At 37.2% G+C, this 20,993-nt stretch overlaps 2 protein-coding genes and 1 long non-coding RNA gene across 3 annotated transcripts; 2 read left to right on the forward strand and 1 right to left on the reverse strand.

Moving 5' to 3' along the window:
- The first annotated feature begins 6,134 nt into the window (after positions 1-6,134).
- Positions 6,135-8,291, forward strand: LOC134798400 (keratin, type I cytoskeletal 9-like). Its single transcript, XM_063770819.1, has 4 exons — positions 6,135-6,339; positions 6,895-7,126; positions 7,551-7,591; positions 7,962-8,291. Exons 1-4 carry the CDS (start codon positions 6,334-6,336, stop codon positions 8,289-8,291), a joined length of 609 nt encoding a protein of 202 aa, XP_063626889.1. The 5' UTR covers positions 6,135-6,333.
- Positions 8,292-14,118: 5,827 nt separating this feature from the next.
- Positions 14,119-17,042, forward strand: LOC134804325 (uncharacterized). The gene is made up of 3 exons (XR_010146110.1): positions 14,119-14,319; positions 15,801-15,836; positions 16,893-17,042. It is a non-coding gene; the product is annotated as an uncharacterized LOC134804325 (long non-coding RNA).
- A 1,115-nt stretch (positions 17,043-18,157) lies between these two features.
- Positions 18,158-20,463, reverse strand: LOC134793181 (uncharacterized). Its single transcript, XM_063764770.1, has 4 exons — positions 20,274-20,463; positions 20,024-20,202; positions 18,766-19,933; positions 18,158-18,406 (listed from the first exon to the last, which is right to left on the reverse strand). The coding sequence occupies exons 1-4, from the start codon at positions 20,348-20,350 to the stop codon at positions 18,244-18,246; spliced, it is 1,587 nt and encodes a 528-aa protein (XP_063620840.1). The 5' UTR covers positions 20,351-20,463; the 3' UTR covers positions 18,158-18,243.
- Positions 20,464-20,993: the final 530 nt, after the last annotated feature.

A 20,993-nucleotide genomic window follows, 5' to 3' on the forward strand; every position in this document is an offset into this window, starting at 1 on the left:
ATAATTAAAACATTGCAGTTTATTCATTTATTTGTTAACAGGTAAAAATGGAAAGGAATTATAAAAATAAAGAGAATCAGAGAGAACCAAAATATAATAAATACTCATACAATCCACTGTTAAAACATTATTGGGGTAGTTTTGATAAATGGTATGTGCAAAACTGCCTCAAAGGGGTAGCTTTAGTAAGATTTCAATACTTTTCAAAGGTACCCCCACTGAGGCACCTTTGAACACTCAAAAAAACATGAATGTACAAAACTACCCCATCTTTGTTGTAACTGCAAATTATACGAGTAAACTGTTAACACAATTATTTCTAGTGACAAATTGTACCAAGTACAGATAAAAAAAACGCGTATATCTCGAAATTATTGCCATTACAGTCCATTTTTCAAATCTGCCCCCTGTAAGTTCAAAGCTACCCAGTACCCACTCTTGGGGCAGTATCGAACATTATTCCTTGAGTTGCAAAAATCTAATTTGTACTATTATCTTTAGCTTTATATATGTGCAAATGCAGTAATTACATAGGTTAATAACGTAGGTTATTGTGTAAAGGGTTAAAACTGGTTTCAATAGGTAATATTTTGAACTATGACAATTAATGTAAAAAGTGTACCAGGCTGTCCCCCTCTCCCCTATAATGTACCCATGTAACATGTTATGTTGAAATAAAGTGGCGATGTTATTGTGACGTAGGCCCGTGTCACTCTGGGAATAGAAGAACATGTTTTATTAGACCATGAGGCTGACGAAAATTTTCAAGCGATTTACGAACTACTTAATTTCCTGTAAAAATATATTTAAGATTCTTCAAGATGTCCAAAGATTTTTGGTATAGTAGACCGAGGCGCATCGAATCAGACTAAAAAATCTATTAATATTTCTTATGACAATATTTGAAAGATCAACGGATTTTTAATCTTTCGAATATCGTCGTCCGATCCGCCTCTGTTTATTCGCTATAAGAACTCTTCCTACCATTCGGACACCTTAAAACTTCTAACTACACTTTGTGTCTGATATTTTGGCTTTTTAAATAACTTAAAATAGAAGAGGTTCTCAATTCTGTACAATAATATAATTTATTGTTAAAATGGTATTTTATTTTTATTCGTTAAAAATAGCACCCGGTGAAGTCAGACTGATGAAAACAAAAGCAGAACTAAACGAGATTACTACTTATTTCACGTTAAGCTATTCGTATTCTTTGCTTTGTCTGTTGAGCCACTTGTCTGTATGTTCATAATATAACTTATGAAGTGGAACTAATCATTGGACTATGCTATAAAATATGATCAGCGGCGATTCGTTAATAATGAATCGAGCGATGTAAGGCTCCTAAAGTTAGACCAAGAAAAGTCTGCAACGATTTTGATAGCACACGCAGTGCCAGTGTTATTTTAAATGTCAAACTTATATGAAATTATGACGTATAAATAAAATTTGCATTGCATATGCTATCAAAACCGTTGCAGACGTTTCTTGGTCTAAGTCTAGCTGTGTTTGGTTGGGCGAATTGTATGTAATCAGATATCATTGTATCTAATATGTATTTATCATGGGGTAAATGTTTAAAAACGTTTTCATAAGAATTGGTGCAAAAATCAATTTATTAGATAATCGTTTCGTTATAACGTTTATCACCTCTTTAAATTGCTGACGAGTTGGTACCTACTTTGTGTTACCGGTTTCCAGTCAAACTAGGTATCATTTGCTTCCGCCGATCTAATTACTGTTCTTGTGAGCATCCAGTAGTGTCGTTGCATGCAGTTGCACTCAATATAATATGTCGTAAGTTGCTTTCATTTGCCTGATGTTTTGGATGGTTCATGCCACAATCTGAGATAACTGCTCGCGGGTTGCGAATTATGCTATTGGGAAATTAGCTCCTTTCACGGAACAGTTTTTTCCTGCTTGCCCACTTGTGCCATTAAGCCGCAGTATGGAGCGTACGAAGACAGATCTACTTATAAGGCTTTTTATACGACAGCACGACTATAGGGAGGGTAATGTCTTTCTACATGCTGTCATTCCACGCGCATCTCTATAAATCGTACTTAAATTAGAAAAATATTAGGACAAAATATACGGAGCGTAAGCAATTGGCATGTCGGCTACGCGGCCTGATCGGTGCAAGTCGGTTCAGTGACCCAATTTTTATTTAAATTCAATTACCTATAGTCGCACCAAACAAAGTCTACAGCGGATTTGATAGGCCACGCAGTGTAAATGTTATGTATACGTCATAATTTCATAGAAGTTTGACGTTTAAAATGACACTTGCACTGAGTGGGCTATCAAAATCGCTGCAGACTTTTTACGGTCTGACTTTACCTATATTTATCGTCGAAGCACACATCATTTTTAAAACATTAAAAATGTGTAGTTATTAAGGACTTTTATCTCGGGCTTGGCATTTAGATCACACGGGGCCTATTTAGCCAGCTAGCTAGCTAGATGACCATCGATTGCGCTACGACAACGAAACGCCATCTGTCTCTCAATCGGTCTAATATAAGTATTATGTAGAGTGATAGAGACTCAAATAGCGTTTCCAGACCTTTATTTAGGCACAAAAAAATTGAGATTAGTCACCACACGGGATTGTTATGCCATTTAGGGTTCTTGCTAAATTGGAAATTCTATAGCGTAAGTATTGTACAACCAATTTATCTAGGACCCTAAATGGCGCAACAATAGCGGAGCGTGATGGTACCTACAATGTATCTATGTACATACATCTGGATGCTGAAAAGCAATAACCCACATCCATTTTGCAATAAGATGTCAACTCAAAAAATTGACGCTTAAGGTTGACATTTTATTGTGGATTGACATATTTTTGCTAAACAGTATCATCTGTGAAAAATGTATTTTTGTCAAACGTTTTAAAACTAGAGTTAGACCAAGAAAAGTCTGCAGCGATTTTGATAGTCCACGCAGTGCAAGCGTTATTTATACGTCATAACTTCATAGACGTTTGACGTTTAAAATAACACTTGCACTGCGCGGGCTATCAAAATCGCTGCAGACTTTTCTTGGTCTAACTCTATCACCATGTACCTAATCTACAAGAAGTACATTATACCTAGACATAATGCCCATGACGAACCTTTCACTGAGCAGGAAAAGCATGAATTAGGTACATGGCAATAAAATTATTTAATCCTTTATTGACGATTTTAAGGCCTTTCCAATAAAATTACCTTTAAGAAATATTTATATGACCATTTCATAGAAAATGGTTATTATTCAACTGGTGACGAACATGTAACTCATAGGTAATAGAAATTCAATGTTTTGTTCATCAATTAATGACACGGAATGTTTGTGTATTTCTTTACTTATTTGTATTTACTATATTTAGGTACTGTTTGTGTTTACTTGCCTATTTTAAAATTGTATTTTGTGTATTGTTAAAATTAACAAATATTAGACAAAATATTAATTGAAATGGTATGATTTATGTCTTTCCTATCACGGAACAATGGTGTTCCGGATTCCGGGTCTTTGGCAGACGTGCACGTGCGCGGAGCCGAAGCCAACACTTTTGACACTTTATAATGAAATGTAAGGTACATACTAAATGGTATTATTAATATTTTAATCATTTTGTTTTTAATATTTTTTCAATGTGATATTTTTCTGATAATTTCATACGATATAAATTTAAGTAATTAGTTTGATTTTAGAATATTTTTAGGTACTTATAGGTATTATGGTTGATTAAGGACGGAAACACAATTACATAACACCATCAATTTATACCCTTTTTACACTAATAAAATAGGTATTCAATACTTATACCTACCTACCTACGAAGGTAGGTATAAGTAAAATCAAGCACGTGCTTATTTTACTTACTGCTTAGTTTCAAAACAAGTCCTACCAAGCATGACTAAAGTGCTTTACAAGCTAACGTTAACATTAGATAGTAGGTATGCCTACGGATTTTACTCTCGTCTCGTCTCAATGCAAGCCTGGCCGTGTATGACGTTGTATTACGCACTTTGTATAGGTACAATACAATGGAAACATTACTGACAGACACTAAACAGGCTATTTACACCTTGTAAAACATTGTCGTTTGTCACATTTCGGGGCTACCGCGATTGCGTAGGTATACAGTCACCATCAGATATATCTGAGAGGGGTTCACAAATATCTGAACATATCTAGTCTTTATTTTCAAGACGTTAAAGTGCATGTTTAGATGTTTTTGAGCACCTTAGCCGCTCCTATTCATATATCTGAAGGCGATTGTAGGTACCATGCGCATAACGCGCGATACGCCATCATCAGTCTCCCTTTCACTGTTAGTACTAATTAAAAAGATAGAATACAAACAAATTATCTGCAGAAAAAAGGGAAATCGCATTATTGATTAGCCAAAAATGCTATCGGATGTTCTCCCCTGCAATGCAGGTCACATTTCTCAACCGATTCTCGTAAAATTTTGTGAACAGGTTCGGTGTTAGATTTCTGTCGTTTCGTTTTTTTTTAAAACGTTCTAAATGGTGGGAATTGGCTTAAGTTAATGGACTTCAGGTGCCATTAGGGTTTATGGCACTTAAGACCATTGTGAACACGCTGTAATAATGACTCGACGAAGTATTTATTGTTATTATATTTTTTAAGATATTTATCGCGAGGTTTAACAGCTCACAGAGCTACTGCATGGTAGTTAAACATGTATTGTATACCTATCATGCATGACCATAGAGAAAAATATACATAGAGTGCTCACTCCATACTTCAGTTTTAGTACCAAAAAGACTATTATTTTCGTAGTCGACATCTGATCTGGTCGTGATTCTCTATGTGCATGGCGAAGAACTAAAACCCGATATCAACTGTCAAATGACAAACGCGGTTCAAAGGCTCCAGGCGGTGCAATAGCCGTACTCATAGCCAATAGCCATAACCAGCAAGGCTTCAGTTTCAGCACTTGCACTTTGCATTTCTCTATTACGAGTTTTTTGTGCGAGGGTACCTGCCTACTTCTATTCCACATTGTTACTTGATAAGTTGATAGCTCGTGACATTGCTAAGTTTGCGACATGGTTTTGGAATCCTTTACTTAATATTCTCATTTCGACATCGTGTAACTTAATGCATTTTAAAAACCGTCCAACTTTGCCCTATATAGCAGTGGTTCCCAAAGTTATTAACTTGGGATCCGACCCGACCCACCTACCAAAAACTGCCGAATTCAAAGGGAGCATAAAATATTATGTATAGGTACATTGGTAACGCCACAGAATAAATAATATATAGTCTGTACCTAGACAGAAGACTCACTCTCTAACAAAACGCGTCTATTGCGATCAGGACAGATATGTCCGCTAGGTGGCGACAGCGCCACGCGCGGCTTAAGGCTCCTCTTCACTTTGGGCCAACGCCAACGCCAACGAGCGACGCAGCCATGCCGTAGAATGAGATAGCAATATCACTTGCTCCCTCTAACGCATAAATGCGTCCCTCGTTGGCGTTGGCGTTGGCCCAACGTAAAGAGGAGCCTTTATGGCTAGCCACCAAAATTGGTGTGGAACGGATGTACTTGTAGCTACCTGTTGCAAAGCGACGAAATCGCGGAGTGAGCCACGCCTGGTAACGCTCAGATTTCCTAGTTGTTTCAGGACCCACTCAATATTTACTCGCGACCCAAATGCTGCCCTAGAGAGTAAATGTCGCCAACTATCAAACATCTGACCAAAATGGGACGGTGTAAAACGTTATTATATAATTAATCAACAAATCACTAATTACTCGTAATATCCTAGGTACTCTACACTATTTTTTGTCAGTTACCTATCATTATCAGGTGCAATCGTAGGTATTACCTAAGCGATTTATCAATGAGAGAATTTACCCACCATGAACGGCCCAACTAGACGTTTTCACTCACTGTCTGTGTTTTCATCGAACACAGTTTGATAATTCACCGATGACATCACCACAAAACCGCCATATGTTACGAGTTATCATTACAAGTCGAATTAACCTCTCGAGCTCAAGGCATCATGTCGGGCTGGGAGCAAGCCACAATGGGTTGCATCAGCTCGTAGGAACCGCTTCCGCTCCAAAACCAACCTAATTCACAACAGATTTCGTATCTTATGCGAGCACGACCAATATAACTTGACATTCACACCAGTACCAGCTAAGTACGCGTCGGCGATCACGCTTCTACTGGTTCATCAAAGGCAAATCGGTCGTTGAGCTCTATAAATCCAGTTCAGACCTCGCCGTGAGTGGGAGATGCCTTTTAGTATATAACGCACGACCACCGACCCCTAGACAAGCACTCATCGTTCAGCTTCAAGCATGAAGGTAACTAAATTACATTACACAAATTCGGCAGTATTTAGGTTTTAAACATTAACCTCATCATGGTAATCATAACTGCCTTTCATATTGCACTTTCAATTTTTTCGGTGAGATAATAATTATGTCGCTCCAACAGTAACGATCTGTGGCTTGGAACGTACATTATCTAAGAGTGTGAGAAGATTCAGGCTTGATTGCAAAATAGCTTTATAAACAATAAGGTAAACGTCCCAGTACTTGACGCTCAGTTTTATTCCTCAAAGATATTGCATATTGCTGTGGATTTAAAAAAAAGTATTAATTTGGTTTTATTCAAGTAATCGAGCAAAGTCGAGCATTGAGATATTTACCTCATTAAACATTTAATAATCCTAGGAGGTGACATAGTGTTCTCAGAACGAAACGAACAAAAAGGTTAACCACCTGTTTACAGTTTCTGTGGGTAGCCCTTAAATTAGGGCACACCTTTTCTTCTGTTAAAATTCAATAATTCAAAAAATCAAGAATAACACTAAAGCAAGACAACAACAGTTATTTATGAACTAATCTCTATTCCAGGTATTCGTGTGCTTGTTGGCTTTGGCCGTAGCGGCGCGCGCTGGCTCTATTGGCTGGTCCAGCGGCGGCGGTGGCGGCTACGGCGGCGGCGGCGGCGGCTGGTCGGGCGGCGGCGGTGGCGGCGGCTGGCCGAGTGGCGGCAGCAGTGGCTGGTCTAGCGGTGGTGGCGGCGGCTATGGAGGCGGCGGCTGGTCGGGCGGCGGCGGCGGCGGTGGCCACGGCGGTGGTGGACGTAAGTTAAACATTGTCTTGACCGGTATCTTACATATGGGACTAGATAGGTACACCTATAGGGCACCCACTTTGACGCACGCTAGGCACGAATGAAAGAATGTGTATTAATATCGCATCTAATAAGGGTAACATGTAAATAATAGTGTTTACATATTGAAAGTTAAAAAATTACAATCGAGAGTCTAGCCGTGTTCCGTAGTGTTTATCTGGTTCAATGTATATAATTCAAGTTGTTGCACGCTGACAAGTTTCCAATCTCATAAAAAAACCTTAAACTTAAATTCTAACATAATTTAAACTTATAACAACTTACGCTTACTTAGAAATGCTTCTATTTAGAAACCTGAAACATAGACCTTGCCAGTAAATAGTATTACACCATACACATTATATAAGTCGCACCCTTCTTTGTTCTATTACAGAAGTGAAGATCATTAAAATCATCACCACCGGCGGCGGCGGAGGTAAGAACAGTTCACGTTCACACAATAATTCTACATCCTCACGGTTTAATCCACATATTTTTAGATTTTGAATGGTGTCAATCTATAAATTCCTATTTCCACAACCATTCCCAAAATTTTTAATTTGTTTTTAACCATAAAATCAGATATTTTCGGCAAATGTTTACAATTTCATTGTATTTGCGACAGTAAAATTACGTGATTAATAAAATGTAAATATAAAACGACACAATTATCTGATGTTTTTTTCGTAAATAAAATTGAGCACTTTATATTTAGAGCTTGTTAAAAAGCACCCGTTACCGAGTAGGTATCTAAAGTATTAATTTTGAATGTACAGGCGGCAGTGGTTGGTCTAGCGGCGGCGGCGGCGGCGGCGGCGGCTGGAAGAGCGGCGGCGGCGGTGGCGGCTTCTCCGGTTGGCCCAGCGGTGGTTCATCCGGTTGGTCAAGCGGTGGATCCTCCGGTTGGCCCAGCAGCGGCTCCTCCGGCTGGTCGAGCGGCGGCTATGGTGGCGGCAGCGGCGGAGGATGGAAGTCCGGTGGCGGCGGCGGGTACGGCGGCGGCAGCAGCGGCTGGTCGCTCGGAGGTAGCAGCGGCGGATGGAAATCTGGCGGCGGCGGCGGCTATGGCGGCGGCAGCGGCGGCTGGTCGCTCGGTGGCGGCGGCGGTGGCTGGAAGTCCGGCGGATCATGGTGATCACCATTCTTAGCTCAATTGTCAACAATACATTAATACTTTCATATGAATTCGTTTTATTTACACTTGACCTTGTCTGAATCATAGGCTAAGTGTCACATCACATACGAATACGATGAAAATACCTACCGCGGTACTGATAGAAATCTTTTCAATAGGTACGACCATGATCCTTCATTACCTATTTCCTCCTCGCTTTGAAGAGCTAATTAATAAGACTGAAATATAGTAGGTACATATTATACACGAGACGTATCGGAAAGCATTAAGGAATATCGGAAACAGAGTTGTGCCTTGTGCCATTAGTATAGCACAGTTAATAGGTATACTTATGGCATATATCGATTACATATAACTGTTTTTTGTGCTACAAGACCACCAAAGTAATTTTTGCTACCAATACTGATTTAAAATATTCTAAAACTATTGTACTTATACCTAAGACTTGGTCTTGGGTAGCACATATAATTTTTCATCTAAAAGTTATTAAAGTTAATATTTATAATAAAAAATACAACATGAAATGATTTATAGGTAGGTATCACTGGAAAATTATAAAATAATATATAAAAGTAAGGCGCTGATAATTTAAACGTGTAGAGGAAAATAGCCGGACATACGAGTAAGCAGTTTTGCCAAAACTGAAAAAGACCCTTCGGAATTGCTCGGTCAATTATGTTTCAAATAAATAGGTTCATTCAACTTCTATTCTCGAATGTTATAATAATGCAAGCTGAAAAGGTTAATAGTAGTTTATGTGACTGCTACATAATGAAAGGCATTAAAATACGAGTGTGGGTTTATGAAACGAATGAAATGAGTTTCATAATAGTATCACACGAGTGTTTTAATGCCTAATTATGTACAGTTACATACACTGCTTTATCTACACACATATTATAAACTTTCTATGATATATTCACTAACCTCATATTACAGCCGACATTGGGGCACTTTCCTCTCTGGCGGAACTCGCGGATATGAGATGGCGTCTCCGAAATATCTTTATCGTACATTTTACACGAAACTTTTGTATAGTTACTTTAAAAACAACAAAACAAATTATTTTTTACTTACAAACTAATTAAAAGATAAACTGTACATCAAATGGCGGCAAATGAAAACTTTTTTCACGCATGTCACGCATCCGTAGTTTTTTTTTAATTCAAAGACAAACTAGAGTCGGGGTCGATTACCATATCGTCCGATACCAACTTACAAGCGAGATTTGTCAATATTGTATGCAATTGTCATTTGATTTCGAATAAAACGTCATCTCGACTGATATTAGAATAGGGGTCAAATCAAATTGCTTTTTTTTTTCAGAGATGTTCGAAATTTGAATGTCATTACCAAATCGATTTTGATATAGTAATGAAGCTATTACCACATTTTCACAGATAAGAAATTTGCTGTAACAAAACAGTTTATCGTAATGTGGGCCATTATTTACGGATTTTGAAGGTATCATAGAGAGTTTATGATATGTGTGTAGATAAAATCCTTTACAGTACATCTGGTGCTACATTACCTACAACACCGGTGCTATAATAAGCACATTACGTAACTACATCGAAAATTTAAAGAGCCAGTCAACGGTAAAAATATGGGTGTAGACAACTTACTCAAAAATATGTCCCATAGTTCTTAATTCACTGACATAAGAGTTATGGGACATATTTTTGAAATGATTTGTACACCCATATTTTTACCGTTGACTGGCCATATGTACCCGCTGTAAAACATTGTACGATACACGTGCGAATTTCCTATTTTTCGCATTTGTATCGTAAATTCAAATAACTATTTTAAGCCAAATAATCTAATTTATATTATAAAGGGATTTGCAAGTAACCGATGTCGAAGTGTAATAACATAAGCCATCATGTATCGTAAAGGTCTCAGTGCTGGACACTGTTTCCAATAAGTTGCCACCCGGTTGCACCTTAATTCCAATCAATAGAGGTGAGTCAGCATCAAATATATAGTGACAGCTAAAGCGACAAATATATCGTAACACACCTTTGTTACCATAGAAATAAGGATGTGTTCCGGTATATTTGGCCACTTTGGTTCACTGGCTGGCTACGCGCTACGCCCTTGCACTTTGGCTGTAACTATCTATTTGTTGCTGACTGTACAATTAGACCGTCAAAGTTTAAAGTTGCTGTTAAAATATCCGCTACAGCTTCTCGTGGCGGCACGGCACGGATGCGAGAGGTCAATTTTCAATGACTACAGCGTACTCCGAAACCGTGTCCACCTTTAAAATACATCTCCGTAAATTCATACTGGCTAAGCAAAAATGCAACACCTAGGCAACCGTGCACACTCACACACACCAATCACATAGACACTTTACATACATACACACAAACATCCAGAAGATTTAAGTATAGGCTAATTTTATTTAAGCTTTCCTTCATTTTTGTACATTGTCCTTTACTGATGAGTGCCACCTAGTCCATCCACTGGGCCTTACTGAAAATCAGCGTCGCGGTATGTACCATGTGGCTCATACCGTGACACATAGCTGAGTGAGGACCATTTTAGCGCAACATTTCATTCTGTGTAATTATTTTTAGTTTTGAGGTTGTATAACATTGTGCTAATAAATGCTTTCTTCTTCTTCTTCTTCTTTCTTCTACTTCCCCTGAATTAGCTATTAGACTGGTTTTATTTTTCATGAAATCGATTTCGACTGGCAAATCAAATTTTACTTTTTGGCAACCGGGTTTTTTAACCTAATTAGACCCCGCTGAATCCGAATTTGCCGGTTGCTCGATCGAAATCTTGACCGGAAGTGAGATATTTGACATTAAAGGTCCCTAAAAAAAACTAATAAACTAAAAAAAAGTGAACTGTGAACTGATTGTAATTAACTTTCTTCCTTTAATATCGCTTTAAATATTGATCCTAGAGAAAAGTGTTCCAGATGTTTTTTGGAGGAAATTTTATGTAGATTTAATTTATTCTTAAAAACCTATTTTGCTATGGGACACCGTTTACGAGTTAATTACAAAAAACTAAAAAGACCCTTTAAAATTGATTATAATTAATTTACCCGCTGCTTTGTCTTTTTAAATATTGATCCTAGCTAAAAGTGTTCTACATGTTTTTTGTAGAAAATTTTATGTTTATTATTTATGTATAAGATTTTTTTTTGCTATGAGTCATACTTTTCAAATTATTAACGAATAAATAAAAACAAGGAAACCTAGAATTTATTATAATTAACTTTCCCTCTTTATTATCTTTTTAAATATTGATCCCTGCGAAAAGTGTACTGAATCTTTTTTGTTCAAAATTTTGTGTAGATTATTATCGTTTAACAACATTTTTTGATATTGGCCACCGTTTATGAGTTATTTGCGTAAAACTAAAAAAAGGGACCTTAGAAGTGATTATAATTAAATTTCCCGCGTTTAATATCCCTTTGAATATTGATCCTAGCGAAAAATTGTACTGAATCTTTCTTGTAGGCAATTTTATGCAGATTACTTTTGTAATAGAACATCTTTTGCTATGCGCCACCGTTTAAGAGTTATTTGTGCAAAACTGAAAAAAGGGACCTTTAATGTCAAATATCTCACATCCGGTCAAGATTTCGATCAAGCAACCGGCAAATTCGGATTCAGCGGGGTCTAATTAGGTTAAAAAACCCGGTTACCAAAAAGTAATATGATTTGCCAGTCGCATCAAGGAGAGCGATTTTGAATTTTTTTGTCTAGTCTATATGACCATCATGGTCATTAGCTATGGTCATAATTCTAGAGTCTAATGACTTCATAATAGTCAGAGAAAAAGTCTGTTGAGGTCTAAATACACGACCTTGGTGGTTAATTATTCGCATCGTCTTTGCTAGACATAACCACGTGTTGTCTACTTTTAGGTACCTCTTCTTCTTCCTCGCCCCGGCATTTTGCCACGGCTGAAGCCGGAGCCTGGGGTCCGCTTGACAACTAATCCCAAGAATTAGGCACTAGTTTTTGCGAAAGCGACTGACATCTGACCTTCCAACCTAGAGGGGAAACTAAGGCCTTATTAGGATTAGTCCGGTTTCTTCACGACGTTTTCCTTCACCGAAAAGCGACTGGTAAATATCAAATGATATTTCGTACATAAGTTCCGAAAAACTCATTGGTACGAGCCGGAGTTTGAACACGCGACCTCCGTTTGAAATAAAATAAAACTAAAATTTTAATAATAATAAAAAAACTCGCAATGAAATCTCTTAAAAGTTACATTTAAGAGAATAGAATAGGTATACTTATAAGACCTAATGACGTGATGACCCTAGTTAATTATTGCAATTAATGAATTGTTCAAATTGTAATGGACATAAGGTGGGGTAAGACTATCACTTGCATGGAATCCTCATACCTACTGTTTGTCTGTACCTTCCTGCTGCCTACGTACCTATTACCTGCTATTACCGAGTTCGTTAATAAACTATATGTATATGTCGCAGTCAAAAGTGTGAACTGGTCAAAAGAACTTTTAACCGACAAAAACAGGCAAAACTGCCTTTGACTGAGCATGTTGGTCAAAAGTAGTTTTACCTGAAAATCATTGGTTAATAGTAATTGTGACTGTTACTATCAGTCAAAAGTACTCGCAGAAATAGGTAGGTTAGGGTTTTTTTTTTTTTTTTTGCTACGCCCTAAAAACAAAACTGTTCCCAGAGATAGGTAGGTTAGGGTTATTTTTATTTGCTACGCCCTAAAAACGAAACTGCTGCCAGAAATAGGTATGATTTTCAGGTAAAACTACTTTTGACCAACATGCTCAGTCAAAAGCAGTTTTGCCTGTTTTTGTCGGTTAAAGTTCTTTTGACCAGTTCACACTTTTGACTGCAACATATATATAGATACTGTTTTCCTAGTTTTACTAGATTACTATTAGGTAGGTTTTTTTTTTATTACCATGGCGGTTTTTTTAAGTTAAATACTAAAGAATTTACTATGGTTCCTATTAACTTGCCAAAGGTGTCTTATTATTAGTTTGTCTGAACTCAAAGCATCAGAGATGACAAGTTGGGAGTAAAGCACAATAGGTTGCATCCGCTCCTCGAAACCGTTTCCGCTCAAAGAGCAATCTAATTAAAAACACATTTCGCATCGAATGTGAGTTCGTACACTATAACTTGACCTCGAGACCACTAAGAACTAGATATACATCGGGGACCACGGTTAAACTGGTGCCCTTCAGATAAAGCGAGCTGTGAGCGCCGTCAACCAAGACCAGACCTCGACGTGCGAAATGCATTTTGGTATATAATGCACAATGACTGACTCCCTGACAAGCATTCATCGCTGAGCTTCAGGCATGAAGGTAACTAAACTATAAATTACCCACACTGCACGAATGTCATAAAAAAGTTGCATTTAAAAGTCAGCTTCTTAATTACAGTAAGATTCTGGAGCCTTAGGTATGCCGAAAGGCGAAGGTACCTATGCTAATAGGTACCTAATCATTTAAAAAAGGACAAGTTCCAGTCTGATCGGGGGCGTGGGAAATTTACTATAAGCTCTAAAAACACTGATACGAGTAACACACTAATAACTCGTGCAGCCCTAATAACAGCCCAGCCCCTCAGTTACGGGCACCTTTGCCGGCTTTTATTGCTTTTGTGGAAATTAACAATAGAGTTCGAGAAGGTGATAGACGTTCGGGCAGGTCACCCTTTGCTCCTTTGTAAGTTTAGCTAGGGGTAGTTTTATTTACACACACGTGCTTCCAAAAATAAAATAAAAATCTAATGTTACAAAGGCAAAAGTGAAATAAATAATAATATAATGCAACTTCTGAAGACACTAACCTCTATTCCAGATATTCGTGTGCTTGTTGGTTTTGATCGTGGCCGTGCACGCCGGCTTCATCGGCGGCGGCGGCGGTGGCTGGTCTGGCGGCGGCGGCGGTGGATGGTCCGGCGGCGGCGGGGGCTGGTCGAGTGGTGGTGGTGGCGGCGGCTGGAAGTCTGGAGGCGGTGGCGGCGGCGGTTGGCGCAGCGGCGGCGGCGGCGGCCGTAAGTTATTTTTATGTCTTGACCATGACAGAGCGCACCGAGTGACAGAGTGCTAGGGACAAAATTTCATAACCGAATATTGGAAAATGGAATAACCGGTTACGGTTATTTTCGGTTATTTATTTATGACTTAATTTCTGTTTCTATCATCTAATGACTACAAAATCCTGCCTTTTTTGGCTGTGACGTCTGTGACTACAATTTTTGTCATTCCTGTACTTTAATAATGAAAATATACCAAATTTACTTCCCTTATTTATGAAATATTTTTATTGAATATTGTATCACGTCCAAGGTCGTATTTTACTCTTACAGTATTTTGTGTGTTTTATTAAAAAATGAAGACTTATTATACTCACATTCCCTAATACTGTACCTTTGTTTTCGTATTTTTTTATTTAATTGATTGTAAAATTATCATTTTTGTTGAAAATAACCGTAACCGATTATAACCGATATTCGGTTATTTTTCGGGCATAACCGTAACCGAAACCGGTTATGAAGATTGGCCGGTTATTGCATTCCCTACAGAGTGCAGCATTGTTGCGTTAAATGCACCTAATAGTCGCTAAAATTATTGATTAGAGACAATTTCTAGACAGATTATTAGAGTCTGGCTAGCCAAATTTTGTTGACAGATATTTCCTTGTTGCATCACCAATTGTCTATACTTTTAAAAAAAGTTAAAAGTCTCTTGTCAATTTATGTCATTCATTCAAATTGTTCGCGGTTTATAAGGGCGTTTATTTTAAATAATACTTAAATAATATTAATAATTACTATATCGAGTGACATCCGCAACCTATTATTTAAGCTCGTAAATAATTACGACAATGTGCGAAGTCGACGTGAAGCGTTTTATAACGAAAAACTGCAATGTTTACAAGTCGGAAACAATTTAGTAGGTTGGTGCTCTATTCATATTTTGATACTTTGAGTACTAGTACTAAACTTCTAACATTTCCCTATAACTTTGATTAAGTATGTCAATTTATTAATACCTGAATTTCATAAACAGGACAAGTGTGTAAAAAAAAACGGATAAACTAGAAGTTCTGGAAAATATCAATAAAATCAAAACATTGGAACGTAATCATATGTGTTTGTCGTTGACTATACTTTACATAGTGGTAGAAATTAATGTGAGCTGACTTTGAGTGCAGTCAACGTATATTTAACTTATTTCCTTAGGTACCTTACGTGTGCACAGAAAATAAAAAATATTTTCTAGTATCAAAACTATAATTCCTACTACACACACTGTGACCAGCCCAAGATTTTTTGAATTTCCCGCCAAAACTTTGGGTAATATTTCAGTAGCCAGACAGTAATTAAGTTTAATTCGACTGTGCCTCTCTGGTTAAAACGCAGTTATGTAGGTACCTAAAATTGTTTGCTAATTGTCAGTGTAACTTACGATTATATTGCATACTGAAATACATTTTATAAATAAAGTTATATTACTTTTTGTACATTTACAGAGGTGAAGATCATAAAAGTCATCAGCAGCGGCGGAGGTAAGTCTACGTCCATTCACGTCTGAATAATTACCTACTTGATAGTTGTCTAATATCCATAGTTCAAGGATTAGCTAAGTTCATTAGGTAATACCTATAGCTCGATCTGTTTACAGTCGAGATCACAAGCCTTTAAGATCTGACAATAAAGTCGTGTAAATATATTTTTGGAACGTTGGCTTGAAAAGACGTTTGTGAACTCTGTACCGTACTCGTACCTAAAGATTACGTTATTTATGACCCAAAACGAGTAATAATTTAATAATATAAACATATGTTTACCGTGGGTATATAATGAATAATGTGTATTTATGCCAGAGAACGTTTGTCCGCCAAAGGCTGGGTCATCCATTCGCTCGACGACCCGAGGTTTCGTAACCGCGCAAATTACTCCGAATACAGAAGATAATATTTACTTACAATTAATATCATTTTTTACAATTTAACGAAGATGATTCGAGGTCTTTAGCTTAAGTTTATGTTATTGGTATTTTTGTGAACCAATTTTAGTTTTCCTATCTAAAGGTACCTACTATTAAAAACATCTTACTTTGTATAGTAACTATTTCTGTTACTGATTTGGTAAGAATATAAATAATGAATGTACCCACGAAAGTTCAAGTAAAGTAAAATCATTAAAACTCAACACAAAGAACAAGTAGCAAATGTATAATGTAAACAGGCCCTTACTTACGTAAGCAAAACTTACAAAAGTCCGGAAAAAATATTAAGTATACTTACTGAAAATAATATAGAAATGATAAAAAATATCAAGATTACGCAATCCTTGTAATCAAAGAGTTGCATGCTACAGATTACAGATTTTATCGAGAAATTACCGCGTTTTTGCAGGTTCATGCATGTTCATCTCTGGATACACCACTCAAACAATGAAAGTTTTAGTTTTTGGCGCTATTTGATTTGTTTAAGTTAAGGTTGAAAGAGATACCTATACAATACAGGGTGGTCCAAACCTTGACGTCCAAAATGTATGTTAACTAACATTAAACGCTTTACTTTCTGAGCTTATGTCAAGATGCGTCCGTAAATGTACAGGCGGAGGCGGTTGGCGAAGCGGTGGTGGCGGCGGCGGCTGGCAGAGCGGCGGCGGCGGCGGTGGCTGGAAATCCGGCGGCGGCGGCGGTTGGAAATCTTGGTGATCGCATTCGTAGCTCCATTATCAACAATACATGAATACCCCTCTCACATACACTTGTTTTATTTTTACCTTAACTCAGCGGTCGGCAACCTTTCTTAGCAGCCAAGGGCCACATAGTAGCTACCGAAGTTGACGTGGGCCGCACTTTGTTTATATTTATGACTTTATCAGACATTGTCGTTTGTCAATATTACATACAAAATAGCCAGAGAGGCTCGCGGGCCGCTTGTTGCCGACCGCTGCCTTAACTGATTCATCACCATAAAGGCCAGTCCAGACGGGACAACTTTCGCCCAATCTGATTAGATTTTCTGATCAAATCAGGTGGTAAACACTAAAATGAAATTGGCTCGTCATTCTCACTTGATTCGATTGTAAGATTATGACATTTATGACTGATAAAATGGAGGTGCGGACGCAAGAATGCCAATTTTAGATGTTAACATGCATGCGCGTTTGGAGGCATTTTTTTTAAATTACTAGCGCTCGAATATTACCATAAATCCAAAATTGCTGAATAAATTGTGCACTTGTCGTGTGGACGCTAGATGAGATTGACGCCAGCTCCTTTTCTGATCAATTGGTCAATTTGATCATCCCGTCTGGACGGGCCTTAATACCCAAAACGGGGTGTCCGATACATAAACAAATACCTACTAATTCGCAGGAATAGGAGTCGATGAAACCTTTTTCTTTTTCTACAACTCTAACTACACAATATTAATTATACAGACACCCAGCAACAACTGTGTTTGTTATTGGAGAATAAAATTCATAACGAATTAAGTAAATATGTATTATTATGTAGTGAGTGATAATAAAACATCCTTAATAAAATCCGCGATGAACTCATACCTATTGCTGTTTAAAATCCCTCTATTCCCACCGACTCTATATTGATTGGGTCAACGAAGGTGGACTGTCTAGCAGACTGTCGCCGCCACTGGTCGCGTGCAATAGATTAAAATTTTAAGGTTTTTTTCGGCTGTGTAATGCCGACCTCTAGGATTTGATGAATTACGTAGTAAATTATAATTGAAATCAAAACTCACCTAACTGCAGGATACCTTCAAATCATACATGCGTTATTATTGCATTTTTTGGAAAAATCATCTGATCCTGAATAAGTCTTCAATGAGGCTAAAAATAAAAACCAAAAATGTATAAAATAATAAAATAAAAGCTTTAATTTCTAATGTACACTTAAAAGTCTTAAAACATTCATATGGCCTGGCCTTGTTTTAAAGATTATTTTTTATTTTTCTTCTTTTTAGCCAGTCTTTTATTCCTGTTGGGATCACAGTTCTCTTTGTCGGAGGAGTTGTTGCTGTCCGGCGTGGCGCCGCGGCCTCGCCTGGGCCTCTTGTTTTGGAAACCAGCTCCATCTAATGCATTCAGAACACCAAAATCGCTGGAAAAAATAGAAACATGAAAGAGTTAATTTAAAGTTGTGAATATATCTGACATTTAAATATCCTTTTACCAAAACAAAGTATAGAATTTGGTGATCTCATCTTCAATGCATATTTTATGCTTAACACACATTACAATAGAAGAGCTAGCTATTTGATGAACATAAAACTGTTTCTTTGGATCATACCATAAATAGCACTTAATGATGTAACATAAAAACAATAGTTTAAATAGCCGTGTTTTACGCAATATTAGTAACATGCCTGCAATTTGCAAAAGTCCAGTAAATTAATTATTTAGGTAATACTGAAGTTTCCAACTAGAAAATTGACTCAAGAAAAATGAATATTAACTTACTGTTCACTGCTATGACCAAATTTAGCCATATTATCCTCCTGGATGTTTTCATCAGCCTTCTTAACTTGTTCCTCCAAAATTACATCCGTACAAGAAGTCTTTTGAGAATCAGTCTCTGGCATATCACCTTTTACTAAGTCCTTTCCTTTTGCAGTTTCAATATATTCTTTCATCTTAGCTATAAGTGATGCAGAATCCTCTTCCGATGGCTGTTCAAATCCCATGAATGGGTTTTCCACTGTTTGAACTGCAGTTGACTGTTTTTTACCAGGATTACAATCAACTATACTAATAGTAGCTATAAAACTTTTGTTCTCTACAGTTATAGAGACATCATTAGACTTAATTGGAGTATTCTTGTGTGAACATTTTTCAATATCAGTTAAAGTGTTCATGCTAGCATCAATGCATTGTGTACAGTTTTCAAAAAGGTAACTCTTCTTCAAAAATGGCACATGTGGCATTTTGTGTGAATGTGGAGTATTTTCTTCAGTATCTTCTATTATTTCCACAGATTCCTTGCGACTGGCTTTCTGCACCTCTAAGAGAGCCATTTTATCTTTATCAACAATCTGATCCTGTGTGTCTTCTATAGTATAGCATTCATCAATCTCAATTACATTCTCATTATTTAGATGTGTGCCCACCCCTTTGGATTCCACATGCTTGGGGTCATCAAATTCTTGCTTCAATCTTTTAGCCTTCTTAGCCTCGGCTTTTTCTACAGGTTTTAAGAAGTTTTCAAGACTTGTGTTACTCAGTGTTGTGGGTGTTTGTTTTAACCTTGGTCTTTTTCTATTTGATTGCCTGGTTCCTATCTTTGCAACATTTCCTTTTTGTATGGCTTTTACTGGGGTGGAATGTGGCTGGTTGTGGTGAGTATTTACTTTAAGGTCTGAGAAGGGTGAGCGAGGCTGTGGCCCAAAAGAAGGACTTGATTGCTTGCTCAGCCATTCTTGAACATATGATCTTGATTTATTCATTGTAAACTCTGTTGATGATGATATATCTTCTCCAGGAAATATGGTACTGTGTCTATTTTCTTTACCCTTCTTAGATACATTTAAGCTTTTCCTCTTATTGATATACTTAGCAGGAGCTTGAATGCATTCTGGGAACAATTCTTTTTCCACCCTTAATTTTTCGGATATCCTCTGCTTATGGTACTCTAAAAATTAGAAAGCTAAAATTAATAATGTACTTATAAAATATGGAAGTCAAAATAAAATATTAAATTATAAATATACACCTGACCTACCATCTGTTTGTAAAGTATCCTGAAGAGGTGTTGAGGCTTTAGTGTGGAGGCCATCCAATAGAGGTCGATCGGAGCTTGGTTCCATTAATGGTGCACAAGTCTGGCACTCTCTCCTAGCCACGCAGTCACTACAACCAGGGTGACCGCAGGCGAATATCGCGCTCCCATCCGCTTTATCACTGTTAAAATTAAGAACAATAAGCACATAGTCATTACAAAGAAACATTTCAATAATTATATTGCGTCTTACCAACGATCACAGCGTTTGAACTCATCTGTCCCCAATTGAACAGCGAGATGTTTACGCTTACGCAAAGCATGCATCATAGTAAACAATTATTCCATGTGTATATTGTTAAAATACCTGTTTTTACAGAAATATTTCACTCAAATTGTCTCATATAACATAAGTTTAAAGTAATTATTTGGTTCACAAAAACAGACGCAAACGCAGCTTTCACCTTCACCGAAAACTTGAACTTGAATTTGACACTTTTGACAGTTAGATGACGTGACAGAAGTAACTTTTTTACGAGGTGTCCGAAATGAGCATAGTTACTTAATTGAGCTTTGATTTGGGATTTTGAACTTATATTAAATTCGAATTTATTTTTATAAAAATACAGGTAAGAATGGGATAACGTATGAAAAAAAAAAGAAATAATTATATCAAATCTGGACTAAAAACGTTGCAAAAACGTGTATTTGCAAAGAAAAGGTACGTACTGTTAGACCAAGAAACGTATGCAGCTATTTTGATAGCCCACGCAGTGCAAGTGTTATTTATGTCATAATTTCATAGAAGTTTGACGTTTAAAATAACACTTGCACTACGCGGACTATCAAAAACTTTGCAGACTTTTCTTGGTCTAACCTACCAAATCATAATTATTATTTTTGTATATATCCGTGAGTATAGATGCTCCCTTTCGGAACGCTTTTTCTAGTCTTCTATGATCACCTATCTTGC

The sequence above is a fragment of the Cydia splendana genome, chromosome 1, assembly GCF_910591565.1.
Source record: "Cydia splendana chromosome 1, ilCydSple1.2, whole genome shotgun sequence".
Classification (NCBI taxonomy): domain Eukaryota; kingdom Metazoa; phylum Arthropoda; class Insecta; order Lepidoptera; family Tortricidae; genus Cydia; species Cydia splendana.

Bases quoted from the DNA above. Each gene is read 5' to 3' on its own strand.
- LOC134798400 (XM_063770819.1), top strand. The intron at 7,127-7,550 runs GTAAGTTAAACA...GTTCTATTACAG, and splicing joins TGGCCACGGCGGTGGTGGAC to AAGTGAAGATCATTAAAATC. The intron at 7,592-7,961 runs GGTAAGAACAGT...AGCGGCGGCGGC, and splicing joins TCACCACCGGCGGCGGCGGA to GGCGGCGGCGGCGGCTGGAA.
- LOC134793181 (XM_063764770.1), bottom strand. From the start codon at position 20,350: ATGATGCATGCTTTGCGTAAGCGTAAACATCTCGCTGTTCAATTGGGG. The intron at 19,934-20,023 runs GTAGGTCAGGTG...TCTAATTTTTAG, and splicing joins GGATACTTTACAAACAGATG to AGTACCATAAGCAGAGGATA. The intron at 18,407-18,765 runs GTAAGTTAATAT...TATTTTTTCCAG, and splicing joins TTTGGTCATAGCAGTGAACA to CGATTTTGGTGTTCTGAATG.